Source organism: Vombatus ursinus, unplaced genomic scaffold, assembly GCF_900497805.2.
Source record: "Vombatus ursinus unplaced genomic scaffold, bare-nosed wombat genome assembly UNPS02014793.1, whole genome shotgun sequence".
In the NCBI taxonomy this organism is placed as follows: Eukaryota; Metazoa; Chordata; class Mammalia; order Diprotodontia; family Vombatidae; genus Vombatus; species Vombatus ursinus.
The window spans coordinates 20,479,116-20,502,557 of NW_020954571.1; the positions used below are offsets into that span (position 1 = coordinate 20,479,116).

A 23,442-nucleotide genomic window follows, 5' to 3' on the forward strand; every position below is an offset into this window, starting at 1 on the left:
GAATAACACAGGGTGAATTTGAAGGGGGCAGGGAGGAGGGCACTGGAATCTGGAGTGATGGAAAAGTTTCAACCAGAAGATGGCACTTGAGTCAAGTTTCAAAGGAAATAAGAGATTATAAGAAGGGGGCATGAGGAGGGATGGCAAGCTAGGGATGGAGTACAGCTAGTTCAAAATCAGAGATGATGTGTCTTGTCTGAGAAACAGCAAGAAGGCCAATTTGTCTAGTCCACAAAGTCTGAGAAGGAGAATAACATGGTGCAAGGCATGGGTTTTAAAATTCACAAGAGTCTGCATTTCATCCTAGAAGCAAAAGGGAGCCACTAGAGATGACTGATGAGGGGAGTGGCACATTCAGATCTATGCAGCTGTATGGAGGATGGAATGGTAAAGAAAGTGACTATTAAGGCAGGGAAACCCATTCAGAAGCTAGCAGAATAATCCAGTAAAGAAGTGAGGGCCGGGTGTGACTATAACGAAGAGGAAGGCTGAAATGGATGTTGTGGAGGTAGAAATGATTGGATGGCTATCGATTGGATGTGTGAGGTGAGGGAGAGTGAAGAAGCAAGGATAATTCCCAAACTGATGGTAAGTGTTATGAAATGTGAAATCGGAGAAACTGGCATTCAAATCCCAGTTCTGCTAATTAATTATAATAGCTAGCATTTACATAGTGCTGTAAGGTCTGCACTTTACATACACATACATATACATACAACCTTAATCCTATGAGGTGAGTACTATCATCCCCATTTTACAGATGAGGAAATTGAGGCTTTGAGAGGTCAAGTACCTTGTCCAGGATGACACAGACAGTAATCATAGGAGGCAGGATTTGAACTTGCATCTTCCTGACTCCAGTCCTAGTACTCTCCCCACTGAGTCACCCAACTGACTAATTGCTATTTGCTACCTGTGTGACCTTAGACAAGTCATCACTTCAAGCTTTAGTCTCTTCATCTGAGGTTCCTTCCAGCTCTTGATCCTATGAACCATCTTAGCCATTCCTACAAAACAATGTTACTTTTTAAAATCAACTTATTCTTCCCTTTTATTCTCTCTCTCTCCAGACAAAAGGATAACAGCACTGCTCATCTCAAAGACAAAGCAATATCCATCTCTTTTTGAGGTGAGGTTGATTATCTTTTGTAGTTAGGTGGGATGGCATACAGAATGCTGGACTTATTGCCACAAAGACCTGAGTTCAAATCCTGTCTCAGACATTTAGCTGTGTGACCTGGGATGAGACACACTTAATCTCTCAACCTCCATTTTCTCATCTGTAAAATGGGGATAATAATAACATCTACTATCCTAGGATTGTTGTGAAGATCAAATGAGACGATACATATAAAGTAAATTATACATCTTAAAGTACTACATAAATTGTTGTTGTTCATTCTTAAACATGTGTTTATCAATATGATTTCTATTCTAGCACAGGACAGATCAAGTGTTTTTATTAAGAAAGCCTTGCTTCATAATTAATAAATAATCAAGTCAATGAATGGTAGAAGAGTATGAGTTAAGAGGAGATTGTGAGTTTACTCCAGTTCTGCCTACATGACTTGAAACAAGGCATTTATATTTTTGTGCCCTAATTTCTTCAACTATCGAATAGGGCTAATAATACCTGCCCTATAAAAGAATATGAAAGTACTTTGAAAAGCTAAAAATGCTAAAATAATGTCATTACCACCTATGTTTTTGTGATACCTCAGAAAAAAGATGAAAAATACAGACCACTTTTTCTAAAGTACATATTTAAAGTTCCCAGAAAGGAACACATTTCAAATATAATATTTGTCCTTAAAGTAATAAAATTGTGACCCAATGCAACACAATAAGTTTACATACCAGGGCCTCTAGAATTTTTTTTCAAAGCACACCACTTAACTAGCCCATCATTCCAAACCTGTCACCAGGCAACCCTGAGCCTCCATCCCTTTCTTCTGTGGGCCTCCAATACCTGCAGAGGATACTGATAGAGTTAAACCAAAATCCCAATTAATTCATAGGAGTCAACTAAAAATCTTGAGCCTTATTTGTGAAATACAATCACAATCCTGCATTTTGCCTAAGGACAAAATGACAGAAATCTCACATTTCTAAAATAGTGATAAGGAAGAAGTAAAAGAACACAAATGATAAAATTGAATTACCAATGGAAGCCATCACACTTTTTTTTTTTTAACCCCACAGCACTAAATTCAAGGCTTTGAGTGTTAGACCATAAAAAAACAATAATCTTTAGTTCCTAGGAAATAAAAATCTGGCCCATGACAAAAAGCTCCAAGTAATTGTTGACAATTTCTGCATAATTACACAGCTTGAACGGGAAATCAAAGATTTCTCTTAATGGTACTTAGACCAATAATGCCAATCACTGGTTTAAAAACTGTACGATTCCAGACCTCTTACTAACAATATCTATTACCCATGACTGCAGGAGAAAGCCATTGAATGAAGCATATAATTATACTGATCCTACGCAAATTACAACTCAGTGACCTCTAGCCATAGAAATAACCCAAAGGAAGTCATGCCAGGCCAATCTCATTTCCTTTTCTGGGAAGGATACTATGAGACTAGCAATGGCAGGAGAATTCTGTAGACAGAGGACACCTAGGTTTTAGGTAAGGCATTTGATAAAGTCTCTCAGAATATCCTTATAGCCAAGACAGAGGCATATGGACTAGATCAAAGTACAGTTAGGCAGATTTGGTTTCTTCCCAAAGAGCATTAACTAGCTAATGTCATCCTGCAAAGATATCTCTGGTGACTGACTAAATGACTGACTGACTTAATGGAAGAATGGAGGAAATGAATGGTAGAAAAAAATGTTTGTTAAAACAATCACTATGTGCTAGGCCTGGGGTGAGGAACCTGCAGCCTGGAGGCCACATGTGACCCTCTAGGTCCTCAAGTGCAGCCCTTTGACTGAATCCAAACTTCACAGAACAAATCCTTTTATTAAGGGAATTTGTTCTGTGCCGAACTTGAGAACCTAGGGAGTCACATGTGGCCTTTGGGAACCTATGCAGAGTAAAGGAAAATCAGAAAGATTTCCTATAGAAGGTAGGGCTTTAGACGAGATTTGGAGACTATAGCCATAAGCCTCTCCCAACTCTACTCGATCTTCCACTCAGCTGTCAAAGTGATCTTCCTAAAGCAAAGATCTGACCATATCTCACCACCTTCCCTCTCAATAAACTCCAGTGGCTTCCTATCACCTTCTAAATATAAACTTGTCTACCTTTCCAAACTTCTATAATACCTTACACCCTTGCCATGTATTCTTCAATCCAAGGACTCTAGTCTCCTTGCTGTTCCTTTAACAAGACATTCTATCTCTTGACTCCAGGCATTTTCACTGGCAAAAGCAGTAGTTACTAAATCAACTTGATACTGGTTAAAAAACAGAGACTGATCAGTACAGATTAGTTATATAACATAAAGAAACAAATGTATCAAATACCTTTGTATTTGATAAACACAAAGATCACAACTATTGGGATAACTCACTATTTGACAAAAATTCCTGGGAAAAGTGGAAAGCAGAACAGAAGTTAGATTTAGACCAATAACTCACACTTTATACAAAGATAAATTCCAAATGCGTGTGTGATCTAGATTAAAAAAAAGGTCCTATCATAAACAAATTAAAGAAACAGAAAAAAATACCTAACAGAGCTATATAGATAGGAGAAAAGTTCATGACCAAAAAAAAAAAAAGAGATCACAAAAGATAAACTTTAATTTTGATTACATAATTTTTTAATTGCACCAACATCATAAAGCTAAAATCAAAAAGTAAACAACTAGGAAAAGAATCTTTGCAACAAGTTTGTCTAATAAAGATCTCATTACCAAGTTATATATAGAACTGATTCAAATTTATAAGAAAAAGTCATTCTGCTATTGATAATCTAAAGATATAAACAGAGAGTTCACATGGGAAGAAACCTAGCTTATCTATACCCATATGAAAAATGCTCCAAATCATTAATAATTAGAGAAATACAAATTAAAGCAATTCTGTTCCATCTCACATCCATCAGAGTAGCAAAAAAGACAGAAAAGGAAAATGATAAATGCTGGAGAGACAGTGACAAAATGCGTACATTGATGCACTGTTGGTGGACTAGTGATTGGTACAATTATCCTGGAAAACAATTTAGAATTACATACAAAAAGTTGCTAAACAGTGAAAGGTCCTTTGACCCAGGTATACCAGCCTATACACAAAAGAGATCAAAGAAAGAAGAAAAAGCCCTTTATGTATAAAAATATTTATAGCAGATTTTTGTGATAGCAAAAACCTAAAAACTAACAGAATGTCTATCAGTTGAGGAATTATTTAATAAGTTGGGGTATATAAATGTGATAGAATACTACTGAGCTGTATGAGGAAGTAGATCACTTCCAAAAGACACAGAAAGACTTATATGAATTCTGTGAAGTAAGCAGAACCAGAAGATAATTTAGACTATAATATCAACAATGTAAAAATGAACAATATTGAAGACTTATATAAACTGATGAAAATTGAAAGGAACAGAATCATGAGAACAATTTATATAATAACACAGTAAAACAACAACAACAACTTTGAAAGCTTTAAGAGCTATGATCAATACAATGACCAACCATGATTCCAGAGGACCAATGATTAAACAGGGTATTCATTATGGAGAGGTGATGGGTTTAGAGTGCAGAATAAAACATATATTTTAGTATATGACAATTGAGGGGACTTGTTTTGTTTGACTATATGCATCTGTGTGTGTATGTATATAAATATATAAAACAAGAATATTTTTTTCCAATAGAGGGGGGATGGGAAGGAGAGAATATAGATTTGTGTTCATTTTAAATAATAGACAAGGAGGTGCTACAGATGAAAATGTAGGTGAGGTCATAGTATAACTAATTTTACTTAACTGTTTTTTTTCTTTTTTTCTTTTCTTTCCTTTTCTTTCCTTTTTTTAATTTTTTTTATTTTTGGTGAGGCAATTGGAGTTAAGTGACTTGCCCAGAGTCACACAGCTAGTGAGTGTTACATGTCTGAGGTTAGATTTGAACTCAGGTGCTCCTGACTCCAGGGCTGGTGTTCTATCCACTGCACCACCTAGCTGCCCCAAAGGTACGGACATTTTCTGCACTTCTTTTATTTTTTATTTTTTTTTGCAAGGCAATTGGGGTTAAGTGACTTGCCCAGGGTCACACAGCTAGTAAGTGTCAAGTGTCTGGTCTGAGACTGAATTTGAACTCAGGTCCTCCTGACTTCAGGGCCGGTGCTCTATCTACTGTGCCATCTAGTTGCCCCAACTCTTTTATCTTCTAAAAAGAGACCTCTCATGAAGTTGCAGTAATCTATACATGTTTTTGATGTAAAAACAAAAAATCAACAAAGCTTAAAAAAAAACAACTCAGCTTAATCTCATCTGCAAGAGGTCTTTCCCACTCCCTCCCAATCCAAAGTACTGCTAGTACTTTTCCTAAAAGATTACCTTCCATTTACAGTCTGTGTGTATATATCTTCTAAATACTTAGTTGTCTGCATATTGTCTCTCCAATTAGATATGAGCTTCTTTATGGAACTTGTTTTTTTCTTTTCTTTGAAATTTCTTTCATTAGCATAATAACTGCCTGGCACACAATGCTTAATAAATGCTTGTTGACTTGGCTTGGAGAAACTCAAAACTGTGCCATACAAAAACTGGTAGAAGAAACTAGGAATGTTTAGCTAGGGAAGAAAATACTTAAGATAGTAAAACTGCACTGAATAATTTTAAGGATTGTCACAGGGAAGCAGGGAGGAATACAAGACTTATTGTCTTTGGCCACAGAAGGAAGAAGCATGACCAAAGCAATAGCTGGAGAAGTACAATAGAAAGAACACTGGATTTGAAATAAACATGGATTTCAGTAATCATTCTATTACTTTCGTGACTTTGAGCAAGTCTTTACCCCTCTCTGGGCCTCATTTAACCCGCCTTTAAAGAAAGAGAGTTGGATTAGATGATCTCTAAAGTTTTCTGTCACTCTAAATTATATCCTCATACCTTTGGTTGGTACATTTCAGCTTAGTAGAAAGGATACTCTTCTTAACAATTGGAACTGCCCAAAAGTAAAATGGACTACCTTGGAAAGTAATGAGTTTCCCCATCACTAAAGATATTCAAGTGAAGGTCGAATGGCCACTTGTAGGGCATATGATAAAAGGTATTGTCACCCAGGTACAAATTGGACAGGCCTTCAAACACTCAGATTCTGTGATTCTATGATGGCTCACTTGAAGCAACATGAACATTTCATTGGAAAAAAAAAAGATAGTGATGACAAAGAAATGAAACATTGAACTTTGATCTGTCTCATTATTTTAGAAAACAAAAAGCAATAGAATCATTATAAAGCCCTTTTTAATGTCCAGATCTTAAGTGCTGCCCAATTGAGAACTGTTGTTTTTATTTTTGGGGGGGGGGAGTGAGTGAACAGAGACAGAAATTAAACCTAGAAAGCCATTCTCTCCAATCCAATTCCTAATATAGTTATGGCTGCATCCAAAGGAAACTAAATGAACCAGAATATATGACTTGACATTTGGGACTCAAGCAAATGCATACGAGATAGTTCAACATTTCAAGGCAGTTTTTATCGGTGCAGGTCCTACCACCACCTGCACAGATGTTAACACCTCTACAACTTAGTAGACTATTCTCATGAGTTGTGATCAGAAACTTCAGGACCGTGCAACAAATATAGGTAGGCTGGTCCTCAGAAAACAATCAGTCCATCACCACAACTATATTTGAAATCATTTTGGAGTAAGACTTTAGGAGAGGGTTAATATTAAGCATCTTACTATGTGCCAGATATTGTGTTAAGCACTTTACAAATATTATCTCATTTGATCCTCACAACAACCTTGTGAAGTAGGTGCTATTATAATCCCCATTTTACAGTTGAGGAAGCTGAGGCAGACAGAAGTTCAGTTACTCTGCTCAGGGTCACACAACTAGTATTTGTGTTTGGATTCGAACTAAGGTCTTCCTGTGTTGGCACATTTCAACTCAGTATAAAGGAAACCTTTCTCAACAATTAGAACTGTCCCTTTGACCCAGCAATAGCACTTCTAGGGCTGTATCCCAAAGAGATCATACAAATGGGAAAAAGAACTATACGTACAAAAATATTTACAGCAGCTCTTTTTGTGGTGGCAAAGAACTGGAAATCTAGGGGATGCCCATCAATTGGGGAATGGCTGAACAAGTTGTGGTATATGAATGTAATGGAATACTATTGTGGCTATAAGAAATGATGAGCAGATGGATTTCAGAAAAACCTGGAAAAATTTGCATGGACTGATGCTGACTGAAATGAACAGAACCAGGAGAACATTGTGCGATGACTAACATTGATAGACTTAGCTCTTCTCAGCAATGCAAGGATGTAAGACATCTCCAAAAGTCTCAAGATGGAAAATGCTGTTCACATCAGAGAAAGAACTATGGAGTTTGAATGCAAATCAATGCATACTATTTGCTCTTTTTTTTCTGTTTTGTTTCCTCTTTCTTGTGGTTCCTTCTATTGGTTCTAATTCTTCCTTACAACATGACTAATATGAAAATATGTTTAACACAAATGTATATGTATAACCTATATCATATAGCTTGCCGTCTTAAGGAGGAAGGTGAGGAGGAAGGTGGAGAAAAATTTAAAACTCAAAAGCTTATGGAAGTGATTGTTGATAAATCAAAATAAATTTTAAAAAAAACAATTAGAACTGTCTAAAACTGTTTCTGACTCTAGGCCCAGCACTCTATCCACAGTACCACTAGCTGTCTCTAATAATAAAATATAATAAAATAGCTCATCTCAAATGAGATATATATATCCTGGAACCCAGAAAAAAAATGTGTCATAAATGGGACTTTCATATTTGTTCACCTACCCCTGCCAAAGATCTGTCTGTAATTCAGTTGTTCAGCAAAGGTGCTGACCCAATGTTACCGCGGAAGGTGTAAATGTTACCATTTTTAAAATATGTATCGTAATTTTGTTTAGCAAAAGTCTGACTTAACTACTTCTCCAAATAAATTCTAATTATTAAAAAGTCAAACTCAAAACTGCTTCAAATGCTATTCTAGGTTTCAAAACTAGAAGGAAGGCTGTATCTCTTGCTATGGGCCTATAGTCAGACTATTAAACTGAAGAATGTGTCTGACCACAAAAGCATTTTTTGTGGCACTTCAGTGTTACCATATACCAATGGCATCAATTCAGGAGAGTCATTTCCTTAGAAAATAAGGAAACTAACTCCATTGTACTTTTATATCAGCATTCCCAGATAGAATACTTAATTCCTTGAGCAAAGGTTTACAAAAGCTTAGATTACACCAGTTTCTTCCACTGGGAGAGGAAAAGATTAATGAAAAAGTTACTAGGATGGCATGACTGTGTTAGATTCAGGGAAACTGGTGGAATATCTTGCCCCCAAAAAGGATCTCAGTTGGTTAACTGAAGATACTTAATTATCTGGGACCTGAAAATGGCATGCTATTTTCTGTCCCTATGCATTTGTGTGCTGTGGATTTAGCGCTGGGCCTTGGAAGCAGGAAGACCTGATTTCAAATGCAGCCTACTAGTTGTGTGACCCTGGGCAAATCACTTAATAGCTGTTTGCCTCTGTTTCCTCATGTGTAAAACGGGGATAATCACAGCATCTACCTCCCAAGGTTGTTGTGAAGACCAAATAAGGTAATAATTGTAAAGCATTTTGCACAGTATCTGGCACATAGTAAGCACTCTATAAATGTTAGCTATTATTATTATTATTATTATCATTATTATTTGCTGGAGAAAGTAATGGCAAATCATTCCAGTATCTTTGCCAAGAAAATCCCAAACAGGGTCATGAAGAGTCGGACAAGATTGAAAAATGACTGAACAACAAATTATTATTTGTGAGAACTGTTTCTCAGTTTACAATCCCCTTATATCCAGCAATCAGCATCCTTTTCTTCTTTTCAGGCTCAGCTCAGGTGCCAGATCCTTCAGGAAGCCTCTCCTTATCTCTTCAAATGAAAGAGTTTTCTCCAACTTCAAATTTTTCTAAGCCCCATGCCTGGTCCTCTCATGAATGCTATCAGCTCCAGCTACACAAATCAATCAGCCAATCAACAAGTACCCACAGGTGCTGGAGGACAGACAAAATGAAAAAGTCAAAGACACTCTTTGTCTTCAAGAAGCTTACTTCTTTTGTGGGGACGATCACACATAAGTACAAAAAAAAAAAAAATACAGACCAAATAAATACAAGGTAATTCTGAGTAGCAAGCACTAACAGCTGGGAGGACCGTGCAGTCAGCAGGGGTTGGGCTGAACTTTGAGGGAAACTAGGAATTCTAAGAAGTGGCAGTAAGGAAGGTGCACATTCCAGGCATAAGGGAGACAGAAGGTATGGGAGAGGAGGTAGCATATCATGTGTGAGAAACTCAGCAAAAAGAGGCAGCCTGGACTGCAGGGTCTGCAGGGTGTATGAAGAGAATTTAGGGTATAAATGTATGACTTGACCTTCATTTAAAGGGACTGGCTGACTAAATATTTTGTATTTTAACTCTGTTACTATCCTATCCTCTCCCAACCTCCTAACCTCTTCATCTCCTACAGAATATAAATGCCTTGAAGATGTGAAGGACTGCAGCAATTATTTTTTTCTTTATTCTCAGCACCTAGCAGAGTATCTTACACACTGAAGGCACTTAATAAATGTTTGTGGAACTGAGCTGGTTGGAGAGATGGTTATAAAGATGACTTCTTGCTACTATGCTGAAACCACTGCTAAGAGAAAAAGGTAAGCAATGGAAATCAGAGCCATATGGAACGTCCTAACAGTCCAAAAAGACTATCAAGAATCACCGAATTAAGTAATGAAATTCTGGAAGTACAAGCCAACCCCTAGCCATTACTCTACCCTTGACAGACATCAGGGGAAACATAGCTAGTCAGAGACATCTATTTAGACCAGGGAGATGAGAAACTTGACCTTGAGGTGACTGTGTCTATCAGTTGGATAGCTTTCCTAAAATTCAGGAGAGAAGTTAGTAAAGGTCCAAGCAGGACAACATTTTCCTGAACCTCCCCATTGAACCACCATCCCAGAAGCACTGAGAGGAAAAAGATCAGGAATCTTAGGCTCACAGAAACAGAAGCAACAAGCAAAAGAAAATGGGATTGGCTATATAAGGTATCTTTCTAAAGCTGTACCACTGATCTTTATTTCAAAGAGGTCAGATGATATCTGACTTAATTTAAATTTCAAGAAACTCATGGAGATTTTTCAGCCACAGGAAAAGCAAAGGGTATTCCCATACAAGATTATATATGTGCCCAGGTAAGGATCTAGGAAAGGCTCTGAAAATATAGAAATACCTGGCTGCAGAGTCAGCCCCGCATGGTTTTGGCAAGGAAGGACTCACACATCATCACTACGGTGCTGCCTTGTGATAAGGAGTTTATGTAAATGACTAGAATCAGTAGGCAGTGTGGCATAGTGGATTATGAGTTGGCTTCAGAGTCAGTATGAACAGCACTATAAGCCAAGGGCAAGTCTAGAGTTGACAAAGTGTTCCTATAAAGACAGTGATGTCAACTGTAATCAAGTATTTTTGCAAGACAGGAAATGTGTACCTGTGATAACCTAAAAAGATTTGACTGATTTTTGTTTTCCTGGCCCTTTGTCAGTAAGTCAGTTAGAATAGCACTGCAGCCTGCTCAAGGTTCTACAGACATGGCCAGCTGCATAAAATCAAGGCCTCTCTCTCCTGAGCATGGGCAAAAAATACGAAAATGTAATATTTCTGAGTTGTAATGAACAAGGGCATATCTAGACCCAGAGAGAGATATATCTTGCAAAAATGGGGATGTGTTGAAAAATGAAGGATAATTTAAAAAAATAAGAAGAAGAAACAAGAAAGCCCTAGGACCTAAGGCATGCCAGCCAGAATTTACTCAAGGATGTTATTCCTTTGTACCTTCACAACTGTAACTGTATACTGCCACTGTTGACCTTTCTACTAGATTCTCATCATGGTGCCAGCTCACAGCCATTTTCCCCATCCCAAAATAAGGCTCTTCTTTCAAGTAGGACATTTCCTGAGGATCCATGTAATTCAATAAAGTCAAATTGTAGGTTGTCCTCTTCTTGAGTTCCATATCATCTCCCATGTCCAAACCACTCTTGGAGAGTTCTGGTACCATTCCAAAGATTGTACTGTCTTCATTTTGCTCAGATTTGACAAAACGTAGCTTGTTCAAAGCCTGGATTGTATCTTTATGAAGGTAGTCATTGAGCTTAGAGAAAGCTCTACAAGCTGCAAATATTTCATCTTCAGTATATTTTATGTTGGAACCTTCCACTGGCCATGGCACAGTGAAGAGTCTGCTGTTCAGATACTTATAGGTGTACCCTGGATTTCCAATGAGAAGACGAGATACTGGTGTGAGTAAATTTTTCCCTTTGATTTGGACTAGATCCTGGAATAAGCAGCCATGCTTCCGCAAGGTGAGGAAGGCTTGCTGAACTTCCTTATGTAGCAACTCAGGGATCCTACTGGCTTCTCGGAGAATCAGTTTGCAATAGTTCTCCTGCCACTGGAAAAAGAAAAAATGAAAACAGAGTTTATGTATAGCTATTGATAGTATTTTTCCACAGTAAATACTTTCCTTTATACATCAGAAATCAGTATCTCTAGCGGCTTTACAGCCTGAATAATTACATGGATTAAATTAAGTAGATGGTGAATAATTCTGTAACCAGAGTTCCCTAATCAGGCCAGGTGATTAACAATTCTGAATATCAGCAAGGAGTCCCTCACTACTTTGAATTCTAGGGTTCTTCCCTTATGCCTGTTCCCATTCTCTTATCTTCCAAAAGGTTCAAATTGGATACTGGGCAACAAGCAGCCTAGAAGAGAAAGGGAATTCTAGGCCTAAACCTAAGCAGCTATATAATTTGGGATCAATCAGAGAATCACAGAATTCAAAGGAAATGTAAAGGTTATCTAGTCCATTGTCCTAATGAAAAAAAAAAAAAGAATCTTCTCTACGACATCCCTGAAAAATGGTTATCAACCATCTGCTTAGGGTTGTATTTTACTCTTCTCTCTCCTGAATCTCTCATATTCAATCAGTTACTAAGTCCTTTCAATTATATACCCCTGCAACATTTTATATCTTCACCATCTCCTCTCAATTCCCACTAATACCACTCTGACACAGGTCGTCATTACCACCCACCTGGATTATAGCTATAGTGACCTAATCAGTCTTCCTATTTCCACAATTTCCCCATTCCAATCCATTCTTCATGCTACTGCTAGAAAAAAAACCTTTCTCATATATTTATCTGATCATGTCAGTCCTCAACTGAAAGCTCTTCAGTGTCTTTTTATACTGTAAGTAAAATTCAGACTTTAAGGCACTCCATAATATGGCCCCACAATCTATCACTGTGGCATTGTGAACAGAACACTGGTCTCAAGAGAGAGATTTGATTGTATTCCAATTCAGATACTTTCCTTGCTGTGTGATCATAGCAATGATCATAGAATTTCTCAAAGCCTTATTTTCCTTAACTGCAAAAGGGGACAATAATACTTGCATTACTTAACCTCACACTGTTGTTGTTTGCAAAGTATTTTGAAAAACAATGCTATATAAATGTGAGTTATTATTATCACCTTTCTAACCTTATCTTATATTATTCTACTTCACTCACCCTAGTCTTCAGTCAAACTGATGGATGTACTCTCTGGTCCCTAGACACCTGCTACACTCTTCTGCCTCTCTGCTTTTGTGAAGGCTGTCCTCTGGAATGTCTTCAAACTTAGAGGCAGCCTGGCACTCTTGACAGTGTCCTGGATTTGGAGACAGAGGATCTGGGTTCAAACCCTGGCTCTGAAACTTACTAGCAATGTGTTCTTGGGCAAATAACTTAACATTTCTGCACCTCAATATACTCATTGGTAAAATAAAGGGATTGTAACCAAGGGCCTCAAAGGTTCCTTCCAACTCTACAGCTATTAACCTATGATTCTTCATGTACAGAATTCCTTTTCAAACCCAACTCAAATGTCCCTTTCTCCATAAAGCCTTCATTGATCCACCCTGTTGGTGATGAGCCCCTTCTTGTACCTCTCACAGAACTTTGTTTTGCCACTCTTTAATATGTTTATTATGTGATGTCATAGTAGAGTTACATTACTATTTCATGAGGTAGTCCATTTCATTTATGGACAGATATGATTATCAGAAAGATCTTACTTATGCTGCAACAAACTCATCTTCTCTAATTTTCACTCATTGGTCCCAGTTCTGCCCTCTAGTGCTAGAAAGTGCTGCCATCTTTTACATGACCCTCCAACTATGTCAAGATATTCCCATTCTGAAATCTTCCACTGTACAGGATGAATATCTCCAGCTCTTCAGTGAATTTTTATAAGACATGGTTTCTAGGAACCCTTTGTAATTTTATTTACCTTCCACAAAATATGAACTCTCTAATGTGGTACAGACAATTTAAACAATAACCTCCCTTGATCTGGATACTATAAATCTATACATATAATGCTAGTTCTTAGTCTTACGTATATATTGTTTACCATATTAAAAATAGTCTTTTATGTTGTATTTTGTCAAAAATGTTAACCATTAATATGTATTTTTACTATTTTTATTATTAATATCATCTATTATGTTTATATTTTTCCTAATATTAAACCTGCCCTGCATTTCTGGTATAAATCCAAGAATACCATCATATACAATGCTGCAAATTCTTTCCTAATATTTTAATATTTTTGCATCAATGTTCATTAGAGATATTGGTTCATAATTTTATTTTCCTGCATCATCTCACCCTGATTAAAGTATTAGGATCATATTTATCTTGTAGAAGGAGTCTAATAGAATAAATTCTTACTCCATTTTTACAAACAGTGAAATAATAGACCTAATTGTTCCTTGCATGCTTGTGAACCCTTGCATGGTTTATAGAATTCACTTATAAATCAGTTTTGGCCTATCCCCCTCATTACCTCTTCTTTGGGAATTGATTTATGGCTTAACTTCTTTTTTCTGAAACTAGGTTGCTTAAATACTGTTTTTCTATTATTCTAGGTAGTTTATAATTCTGTAAACATTTATCTATTTCATTTATGCTATAAATTTTATTGACAAAAAAATTAGGCAAAATAGTTTCTAGTCATTTTCACTGTTTCCTCATCCTTCATTTCTCCCTGGCTATGTTTTTGACTTTCAGAATTTTGCCACCATGGCTCAGCTGCCTTCACACTCTGGAACTTCTCTCAGCATTTGTGGCCTTCTTGCCTTGGAACATCCCCTTGCATCTCTCCCCACCTCTTCCACCAGTGGCTTGGATCCTCTATTTTGAGGGAGGGTTCAGGTTGGCCATCCTTCATTTTGCTCTCAGTTCTTCTTCTCAAGACTTAGCTACCATGCCCCTTCCCAGGTATCTTCCTTCCTTCCTCTCCCCCTACTGGATTTTCAGATCTCCTTTATGGATTATCTTTCATCATTAGAACGTAAGCTCTCTGAGAGCAAAGACTACCTTTTCTTCTTTCATTTTTGCTTGTTTTTGCACTTCCAATGCTTAGCACAATGTCTACTAAATGCTTAATATTTATTTACCTGTTGCCTCGACTTGACTTACCTCTTCATATATTTTGTGTCCTCCTTTTTATTTTTTAGTATGATAATTTGGTTTTCCTTTTTCCCTTAATAAAAATAAAATTAGCTACTGATTTGTCTGTTTTACTAGCTTTTTTAAAAAAGATCTTCTAGATTTGCTTCTCAATTCACTTTTGTCAATTTCTTCTCTTCTTTGATTTTCAGTATTTCTATTTTTGCATTTAGTTTTTAAAAATTATTGCTTTTTAAATTTTTTGTAGCATTCACAATTCATTTACCTGTTCTTTTTTTTTCTTTTGTTGATGAAAGTGTTTAGAGGTAAACGTTTTCCCCAAAGGACTGCTTTAACAGCATTTCAAAAGTTTTAGTAATTAGACTCATCATTTTCACGGACAAAATTTATCTATTGTTTCTATGATTTGTTCTTTGATATATATAATATTTAGTATATTATTTAGTTTTCACTTTATTTGGAACATTTTTTTCAAATGCCCTTTATTTATTATAATTTTATTGCATTGTTACCAATAAAGGAAGTACTTAAAATTTTTGCTATTCTATATTTTCTTATGAGTCTCATATGCCCTAGTACGTGGTCACACATATCTAAATAATTTGTATATTCCTTCTGATTCCCATTTATTAGTTGTTGGAAAGATATAATATCTAATTTATTTATTTTTTTTTTGCTTTTTGGTGAGGCAATCAGGGTTAAGTGACTTGCCCAGGGTCACACAGCTAGTAAGTATCAAGAGTCTGTGGCCAGATTTGAACTCAGGTCCTCCTGGCTCCAAGACTGGAGCTCTATCTACTGTGCCACCTAGTCGCCCCCATATCTAACTTTTTTAAAAAATTCCATTCAAGTCCTTATACTGCATCATTTCAGTGCATATATTAAATACTGATACAATTTTATCTATGATGCATTTAAGCATAACATAGCATTTGTGTTTCTATCTTTTAACCATGTCTAGTTTTAACATGTATAAAGCACTTTACACATCTTACAATATTATATAAATATTAGTTGCGGCTGCTTCTACTATTACTACTAATATTTACAAAGAGCTTTACAAATATGATTAGGAAAATGAGGCAGACTTAAGGGACTTGCCCTTAAGTGTGTCACACATCTACTAAGTGTGAGGCCATTTCAATTTCATGTCTTCTTGATTCCAGGTCTAGAACTCTAATCAACTGTGTCACTTGGATGGCTTTTCAAAATTTTGGCTGTTTATTCATATTTGCAGCCTCAGTTCCTAGATTGTGACTTTTTGCTAGCACCAGGCTGCTCTCATGGTCTTGTATTGGGTGGGCAAGACTTACATGATGCTGTTACTCATGCAATCTGAATGATGCTGTGTCTGCCCTGGTGTAGTTCTGATGGACTGATTGGTTCCTGGACCCCCAGCCCACCATGTTCAATAATCCTGTTCTAGGAGAGGAAGTTGGATCCAAGGTTAGGTCTCGGCCCTGCTCTCTACCTCAATCCCAGGCATTTGCCTCCAACTACTGAGGCCCAATGCAAATTCACCTTTGCCTCATCTGTCTCTTCCTTGTACAATCACTAATCAATTGTCTTTATCTACAACCATAGCACTTACATGCCCTGATCAGATATCATAACTCAGTGACTTTAGGCCTCCTTTTCTGTGTCTCTACCTCCTCAATCCCCTGGTGTACCTTGCAAATAACTGAAATATTCATTTAGGCCTGTTAGTGTGTTTCCACAGCACAGGCAGCATGTACCATCTGCCTCTCTAGGTAGTCTTAGCAAGGACTGGCTTTGACTCCTTCTGTGGTTCTGGAAGGAGGCTTTGGACCTCATGTCATGCCTTAAAGCATGTACATACTGCCTGATCCTGTCTCCACCCACAGTGATCTAACAGACGCTGGTGTTGTTTCCTGATGAGGCTCCTACAGGTGAAAGTTGAGATCCTGCTGGCTTCAGATTCCATTTAGGGGGAACTACGCTGTTTTCCAGGTTTGCCTGGAACACACCAGCTCACAGGACCAATAGCCTTCTACATACCCCCTCATGCAATGCTGAACTGGATGGTGGAGCTTACTGTCATTTCTCTTTGGTTTTTATTGATCATGACTTTATCTGAAACCCTCTTAGATTTTTTGGGATGGCTAGGCTCAGCTGTCCCTTTTAACATTCCCATCTTTACCAAAAGTCCTCTCTACTTTTTCTTCCTTGTGAATTCCGAGTGTTATTAAATCTTAATCAAATTCAGGAAAATTCTCAAATGCCTATCACAGAAATGCTGAAATCTCTGAGCCAGAAGTCTGGGTATTAATAGCTGGAAAGATCTTCATATAGATCACACTTAAAGTCATCTTCATTGTTAAATGAAAACCCATACCCTGCTTGGCATTACGCAAAAGACACATACATCATGGAATGGGCCCTCTAAGAACTGATGAATACATCTTGTCCATCAATCATCCAATACAAAAATGTAACAAGTGCATGCCAAGGCTGCCAGCATACTACAGCTTAACTCTGATCTTTAAAAAGCAGCTCCCTTTAAAACAGGTAAATATCATAAACTCTAATCAGCTTATTCGTTCAATGAATATTTATGAAGTACTTGTGTGCAAGGTACAGGGCTAGGGGTTAACAGATACAAAGAAGTGGCCTGCTAATTAGCTTCCCAGCACTCCCAGTCTCTCAACTGCTCAATTCATCCTCTACAAAGTTGCCAGTATTATCTCACTGAGGCCTAGACCTAACCATGTCACTTCCTTGCTCAAAAATCTCTAGTAGCTCAATGTTATATCTGAGAAAAAATGTGAACTCTTCAACCTATAATCTAAAGCCATTACCAACCTGATTCCAATCTACCTTTTCAGAATCATTTTGTATTACTCTTCTCATACCCTGTACATTCCAGCCAAACTGGCCTACTGTTTCTCAAAGAGAACATACCATCTTCCCTCTATGTGCCTTGACAAAACTATCCTGACCTCTCCCAAGTTAACCAATGATCTCTTCATTGCCAAATCTGGTGATCTTTTCTTAATCTCCTGCTTCTTGACCTCTCTGTAGTATCTGATATTGTTGACCATCTCCTCCTAGATACTCTCTCCTTTCTAGGTTTTCATGATCCTGTTATCTCTTGATTCTCCTCCTACTGCCTGACCATTTTTTAGTCTCTTTCATTGAATCTTCATCTATCTCAAACCCACTAACCAAAGGTGTCCTCCAAGGCTCTTTCCTGAGTCTCAATACTCTTTAGTCTCAATACCATCTCACATGGTGATTTCATCAGCTCCCACTGATTAAATTATTATCTCTACACAAATGATACCCAGATGTACAACTCTAGTCTCTTTCCTGAGTACCAGTTACCAACTGGTAATCACCAGCTGTCTATCAACAATCACCAACTGTCTATCTCAAACTAGTTTCCCAAAGGCATCTCAAATACAACATGTACAAAATAAAACTCATTTTCCCTCCCACTTACGCCACACCCAATCTATCTTCTAAACTTCACTTTTACTGTTAAGGACACCACCATCCTCCCTGTCATCTAGATTTACAACCACAGCGTGGTCCTTAACACTTCATTCTCCTTCACCCCACCTATCTAACCCATTGTCTTCACAACACCCAACCTTCACAACATCTCTCATATATATCCCTTTCTTTTCACCTCAATTGAACTACTGCATTAGCCTTGGTATCGCTGCCTAAAGTCTCCTTCCCTTCCAATACGTCTTCCCTTCAGTTGCCCAACGTAATTTTCCTAGAACTTGTTTGACCATGTCATTCTTCCTACTCAATAAACACCAGCTTTTTATTACCTCTAGTATCAAGTATAAATTCTGCTGTTTAGCATTTAAAGCTTCTTATAACCTGTCCCCATCCAGCTTTTCCAGTCTTCTTACACTTTACTTGTTGTCATACATTCTATAACCTGGAAACAATGGAATTACTAGCTAATTTTACTAACTTTCTTCATCTTTCTTCAAAAGAAAAAAATCTTTATTATAATGGATGGCTTTCTGAGAGGGAGGAGGAGCATATACAGGGGAAATCTAGGTGATTTAAAAGCAAAAGAAAATTTTAAAATCTCTTATTTTTAAAAGGCAACTATTGATTCATTTCTGTTTTCATATCTTCAAAGCAGTACTTGGAGAGTTAAATACTAAAGGTCATCAACCCACCATGTTATGAACTAGTCAATCCACTGGAAAAAACAAAATCAAAATGCAAACAGAACACCTATCAAGGTTTCTCTTTTATCGTTCCAAAACCCACAAAAGACCATGATATCAAGCTGTACTAATATCTAATCACTTTAAGTGCACCTTATATAATATGTAAAGCTGCTACCCAAAACCTCACCAGGAGTAAATCTATTCTCTTAAAAGTAAAGTAAAAATGCTTTTTAATGACATAAATAAATACAAAGTCTTGGATCTTGGCCAGAGGAATGCCACTTCAGCCACCAGCCACAAAAATGAAAATTCAGACAACCTTTAATAATTGCTCAGGGATCAAGGATGCCACTAATTGCTCCAGGATCAATGTCAGACCCCTAGCTCAAGGCATCTTCAGGAGAGATCCATGGCGCCTTGTGAAGAACTAAACAGAGAAAACACAAACCAGGAAGAAGCTCCATCTCATCACTTGTAATTCCACCTTCCTAAAACTATACAGAAGCTAGCTGCCAATCTGAATAGCTGCCTACAAAAAGGAAGAAGGAAAAATAAAACAGACTAGTTAGGACTTCTGCTATCTTCCTTTGAATCCAGGAAAACCAACTATGCGTCTCAGACAATGTGAATACTTTCGCTTCCTTTACTTTAGAAATAAAAAACACAGTCTCTAGAATGGTATTTGTTTCCTTTTTCTTGTCCAATGGGAAATCACTTTCCTTATATCTTCAAGCCCTATGCCAGATACCTATATTTCTTTGCAATTCCTTTATATGATCTTAAGGCAAAGCAAAACACATCACAACGGGGGTAGGTTAAAACAATGACTTCAGAAGTTCATTTCATTTGGGACTCTTCTCAGATTCATGCAGCTGTAGGCTGAGCCAGGGAAAGTGTTTAGAACATTAGTCTTGGGATGGCTGCCAAGTTGCAACCATTTTACAGCTAAAATGGTGTCGAAAATGTTATGACTAATATGGTGCAAATTGCCATAAAGTATAAAATGTAAAACACTGCCAGCAAAATTCAACTGGAGCCAGTCTAAGAAAGCATTCCCCTGAAATCAGAGCATCTTTTCAATAGGGGACTGTTCCCCACGAGCAACAGGGGTACATTATATCTTATTCCCTTTTTCCCTGCACCTTATATCTGGGTCCTAAAGTCAGTCCAAGATTTTTATTTTATTTTTTGTCAGATTTCATCTTTTATACCAAGGGGTTAACCAGGGGTCCACACTAGATTTTAGGGGGTCTCTGAACTTGGATGGAAAATTAATTACACCCTTATTTTCATTAACCTCTAGCTGCAGTTTAGTCAATTATGAATTAAAAAACAAAAACAAAGCAGCATTGTTCTGAGGAGTCCATAGGTTTTGCCAGACTGGCAGAAGGGTCCATAATACAAAATAAAGATTAAGAACCCTGCGCTTTTACATCAATGTTTGCATTGTCTTCTTCATAATAAATGATGTTTTTTGAAGAATTCTGCCTGTAGGAAAATCTAAGGGAACAAAATAATCAATACCTAAAGCAGACTCAGGGAAAAGGGATCCTCAGTATAATAGTTCAGAGTAGGGTAATATACCACCCAAGCACTAAATCATTGACAAAGATTGGGTACCGATGACCATTGGAACCTAAAAAAATGCTTCCCACTATTTTATAAATTACATTCTTTTCATGGAATCTTCTATAGATCTTAAGAGGTAGATTATGTTCATCAACAGCCATTAATGTGATTACATGATTGCATGTTTCCTAGGAGAATTTTAATGGGATTTACAAAACATTTTGTTAAATTTTTTTGAAATTCTGCCAACTACCATTCCAAATAACTGTATAAAACTTAATGTTCTACACCTTCCTGACCAAACTAAGAGCTAAACCTTTTAATCTGACGTGGCCAACTAATTTGTAGTTCTTGAGTGCATAAATGGTTTAGTCTTGAGAGGTAATACAGCCAAGTGCATACAGCGGCAGCCATGGAATCAAGAAAATCCAGGTTCAAGTCTTGCCTCTGATAATTACTAGCTATGTAACCACTGGCTTTCTTATTGCTCCCAGCAACTAACTTTCTATCAGAGTCTAAGTTATAGATGACTTGCTGATGTGCATGGAAATTTCTTTTTAACAAACATTCATTGTTGTTGTTCAGTTGTTTTTCAGTTGTGTCTGACTCCTCGTGACTCCATTTGGGATTTTCCTGGCCAAGATACTGGAGTGGTTTCCCATTTCCTTCTCTAGTTCATCTTATAGATGAGGAACTGAGGCAAACAGGGTTAAGTGACTTACCCTGGGTCACACAGCAAGTAAGTGTCTGAGGCCAGATTTGAACTGACAAAGATGAGTCTTCCTGACTCCAGGCCCTGTGCTCTCTATCCTCTGTGTCACCTAAATGCCCTAAGCATTTTTAAGCACATACTATGTGCCAGGTACTATGTTAAGCACTTCACAAATATCTCATTTGATCCTCACAACAACTCTGGGAAGTAGGTGCTATCATTATTCCCATTTTATAGATGAGGAAACCGAGAGAAACAGAGGTTAAATGAATTATCCAAGGTGACACAGCTAGTGTCTAAGGCCAAATTTGAAATCAAGTCTTCCTGACTGAATCCATAGCTCTATCCATCATGCCACCTAGCTATCTCTAAAATTTCCACACTCATGGGTCCCCCACATTAATGAAAACACAGGTCCAGTTTCCTACTCCCTAGAAAATGCTTGTCTTATCCAAAAGCCACTTGACATTCTGGCACATTTCTTAAAACACCATCACAATGATAGGACCAGAGAGAGCATATGTGTTTTAGCATTTCCTTTACTAGGGTAGAGATATACTAGCTAACTTCACAGGGTTATTGTTAGTACAATGATAACTACTAAAGAACCAGAGAGGAGCCTCCAGTGGGGTGGGTGGATCATCTATGAAGAAATGTACATACATACTTGGACAAGGATATCTCAAAGCAAGAAACCCTGGGAGATTTCCCCTCAGTTAAAGATAAGCTCCTTGAGGGTGAGACTGTCTAATGTTTGTCTTTGTATTTTCAATGCCTAGCACAATGCTTTGTATAGAGATGTTTTTAAAATGCTTGTTAAATGAATGAATGAATGAATACATTAAAGAATGAATGGTCTGGAAGAATTGCAATACAAACCAGTGGAGTGATTAACAACCCTAATGAGATCATGGATCCACCTAAATATCTAATAAAGATAATCATCTTAAGTCTAACACAACAGAGTCAGAAACACAGATTCAAAGATGGGCAGATCTTGGTTTCCAACTTCAGGCAGCTTTCATTCTAAAGACAGATAACCCAACTACAAAGTTACTGGCAAATCTATAAGTGCCATGAAAATAAAATTTTTTTTACAAACATAAATCACCATTCCAAAGCTTTAAGAAATATACTTTGTTGGGGCAGCTAGGTGGCGCAGTGGATAGAGCACTAGTCCTGGATTCAGGAGGACCTGAGTTCAAATCTGGCCTCAGACATAACACTTACTAGCTGTGTGACCCTGGGCAAGTCACTTAACCCCATTGCCTAGCCAAAAAAAAAAAAAAAGAAAGAAATATACTTTGTTGCTTTCTACACAGATGAAAGAATGTTCAAGCATTATCTCTAACTCTGTACTCATACATAACATACATAGCTTTGGGTCAGCAGAATGATTTTATTTTATTTAGTTATAAATTATGATAGTTTGTGACAGTAGTAATCATATTTTGGAAATACAAAGGAATTGAAAGGGAGGAAAGAGAAAATAAGGGAAGGATCATAGGATAAAAGATTTAAAACTGGCAAGGACCTTAGAGGTTATATAATTCAAAGCCTCATTTATATATTGAGAGGTTGACTTGCCTAAGGTCACACAGGTACCAAGTAACACAAGCAAGATTTGAAGGAAGGTTCTCTGGCTCCAAATTCGGGATTCATTCCACTGTACCTACAACTCCTTCTTGGAAGGTAGATTCAAGGACAGTAGAAGAAAAAATAGGGAGAAAGGAGTTTTACCCCAGAATACCCTTCCCCCCAGCCACCTGTTTCTTTTATCTACATTCATTTAAAATATTACTACAATCAGAGTGGAACAAGATAAAGAGAAAAAGCCCATTAAACTAGGAGTCTGGAGATCTAGGTTCTAGTCCCAGATCTGCCACTCATTAACTCTCATTTAAGTTCTCTGGATAAGTCACTGGACCACTCTAGGTAACAGTTTCTTTGTAACCTCTTCTTAAATCTCTGATGTTCCATGACTCCAGGTCTTTATTCTTATCACATTCCATTCAATTGAACACGTATTGATTAAGCTCCTACTTCTGTGCAAGGCATTAGGACTACAAAGACAAAAAATAAAACAGTCTCTGCCCTCAAGGAAATCACAGTCTAAGCACCTAACTACAATCACACAAAATAAGATTAAGATACATTACCAGCTGGTAGAATTCAGCATCTTTGGGGGTTAGATAAGGAAGCCATCTGTTTCCAAGTTCTTTAAGAAGTTTCTGCTTCTGTTTAAAAAAATGCACATACGGACACATTATTCA

The 23,442-nt window shown here is 37.3% G+C and overlaps 1 protein-coding gene across 2 annotated transcripts in view; it reads right to left on the reverse strand.

Moving 5' to 3' along the window:
* The window catches only part of FTO (FTO, alpha-ketoglutarate dependent dioxygenase), a 413,739-nt gene that overhangs the window by 269,791 nt on the left and 120,506 nt on the right, over positions 1-23,442 (reverse strand). For both annotated transcript variants that reach the window (XM_027869693.1, XM_027869694.1), the window contains exons 2-3: positions 23,329-23,406; positions 11,040-11,658 (exon numbers count right to left, since the gene is read on the reverse strand). In XM_027869693.1, coding sequence (XP_027725494.1) covers positions 11,040-11,658; positions 23,329-23,406 — 697 coding nt within the window. The remainder of the gene's footprint in view (positions 1-11,039; positions 11,659-23,328; positions 23,407-23,442) is intronic.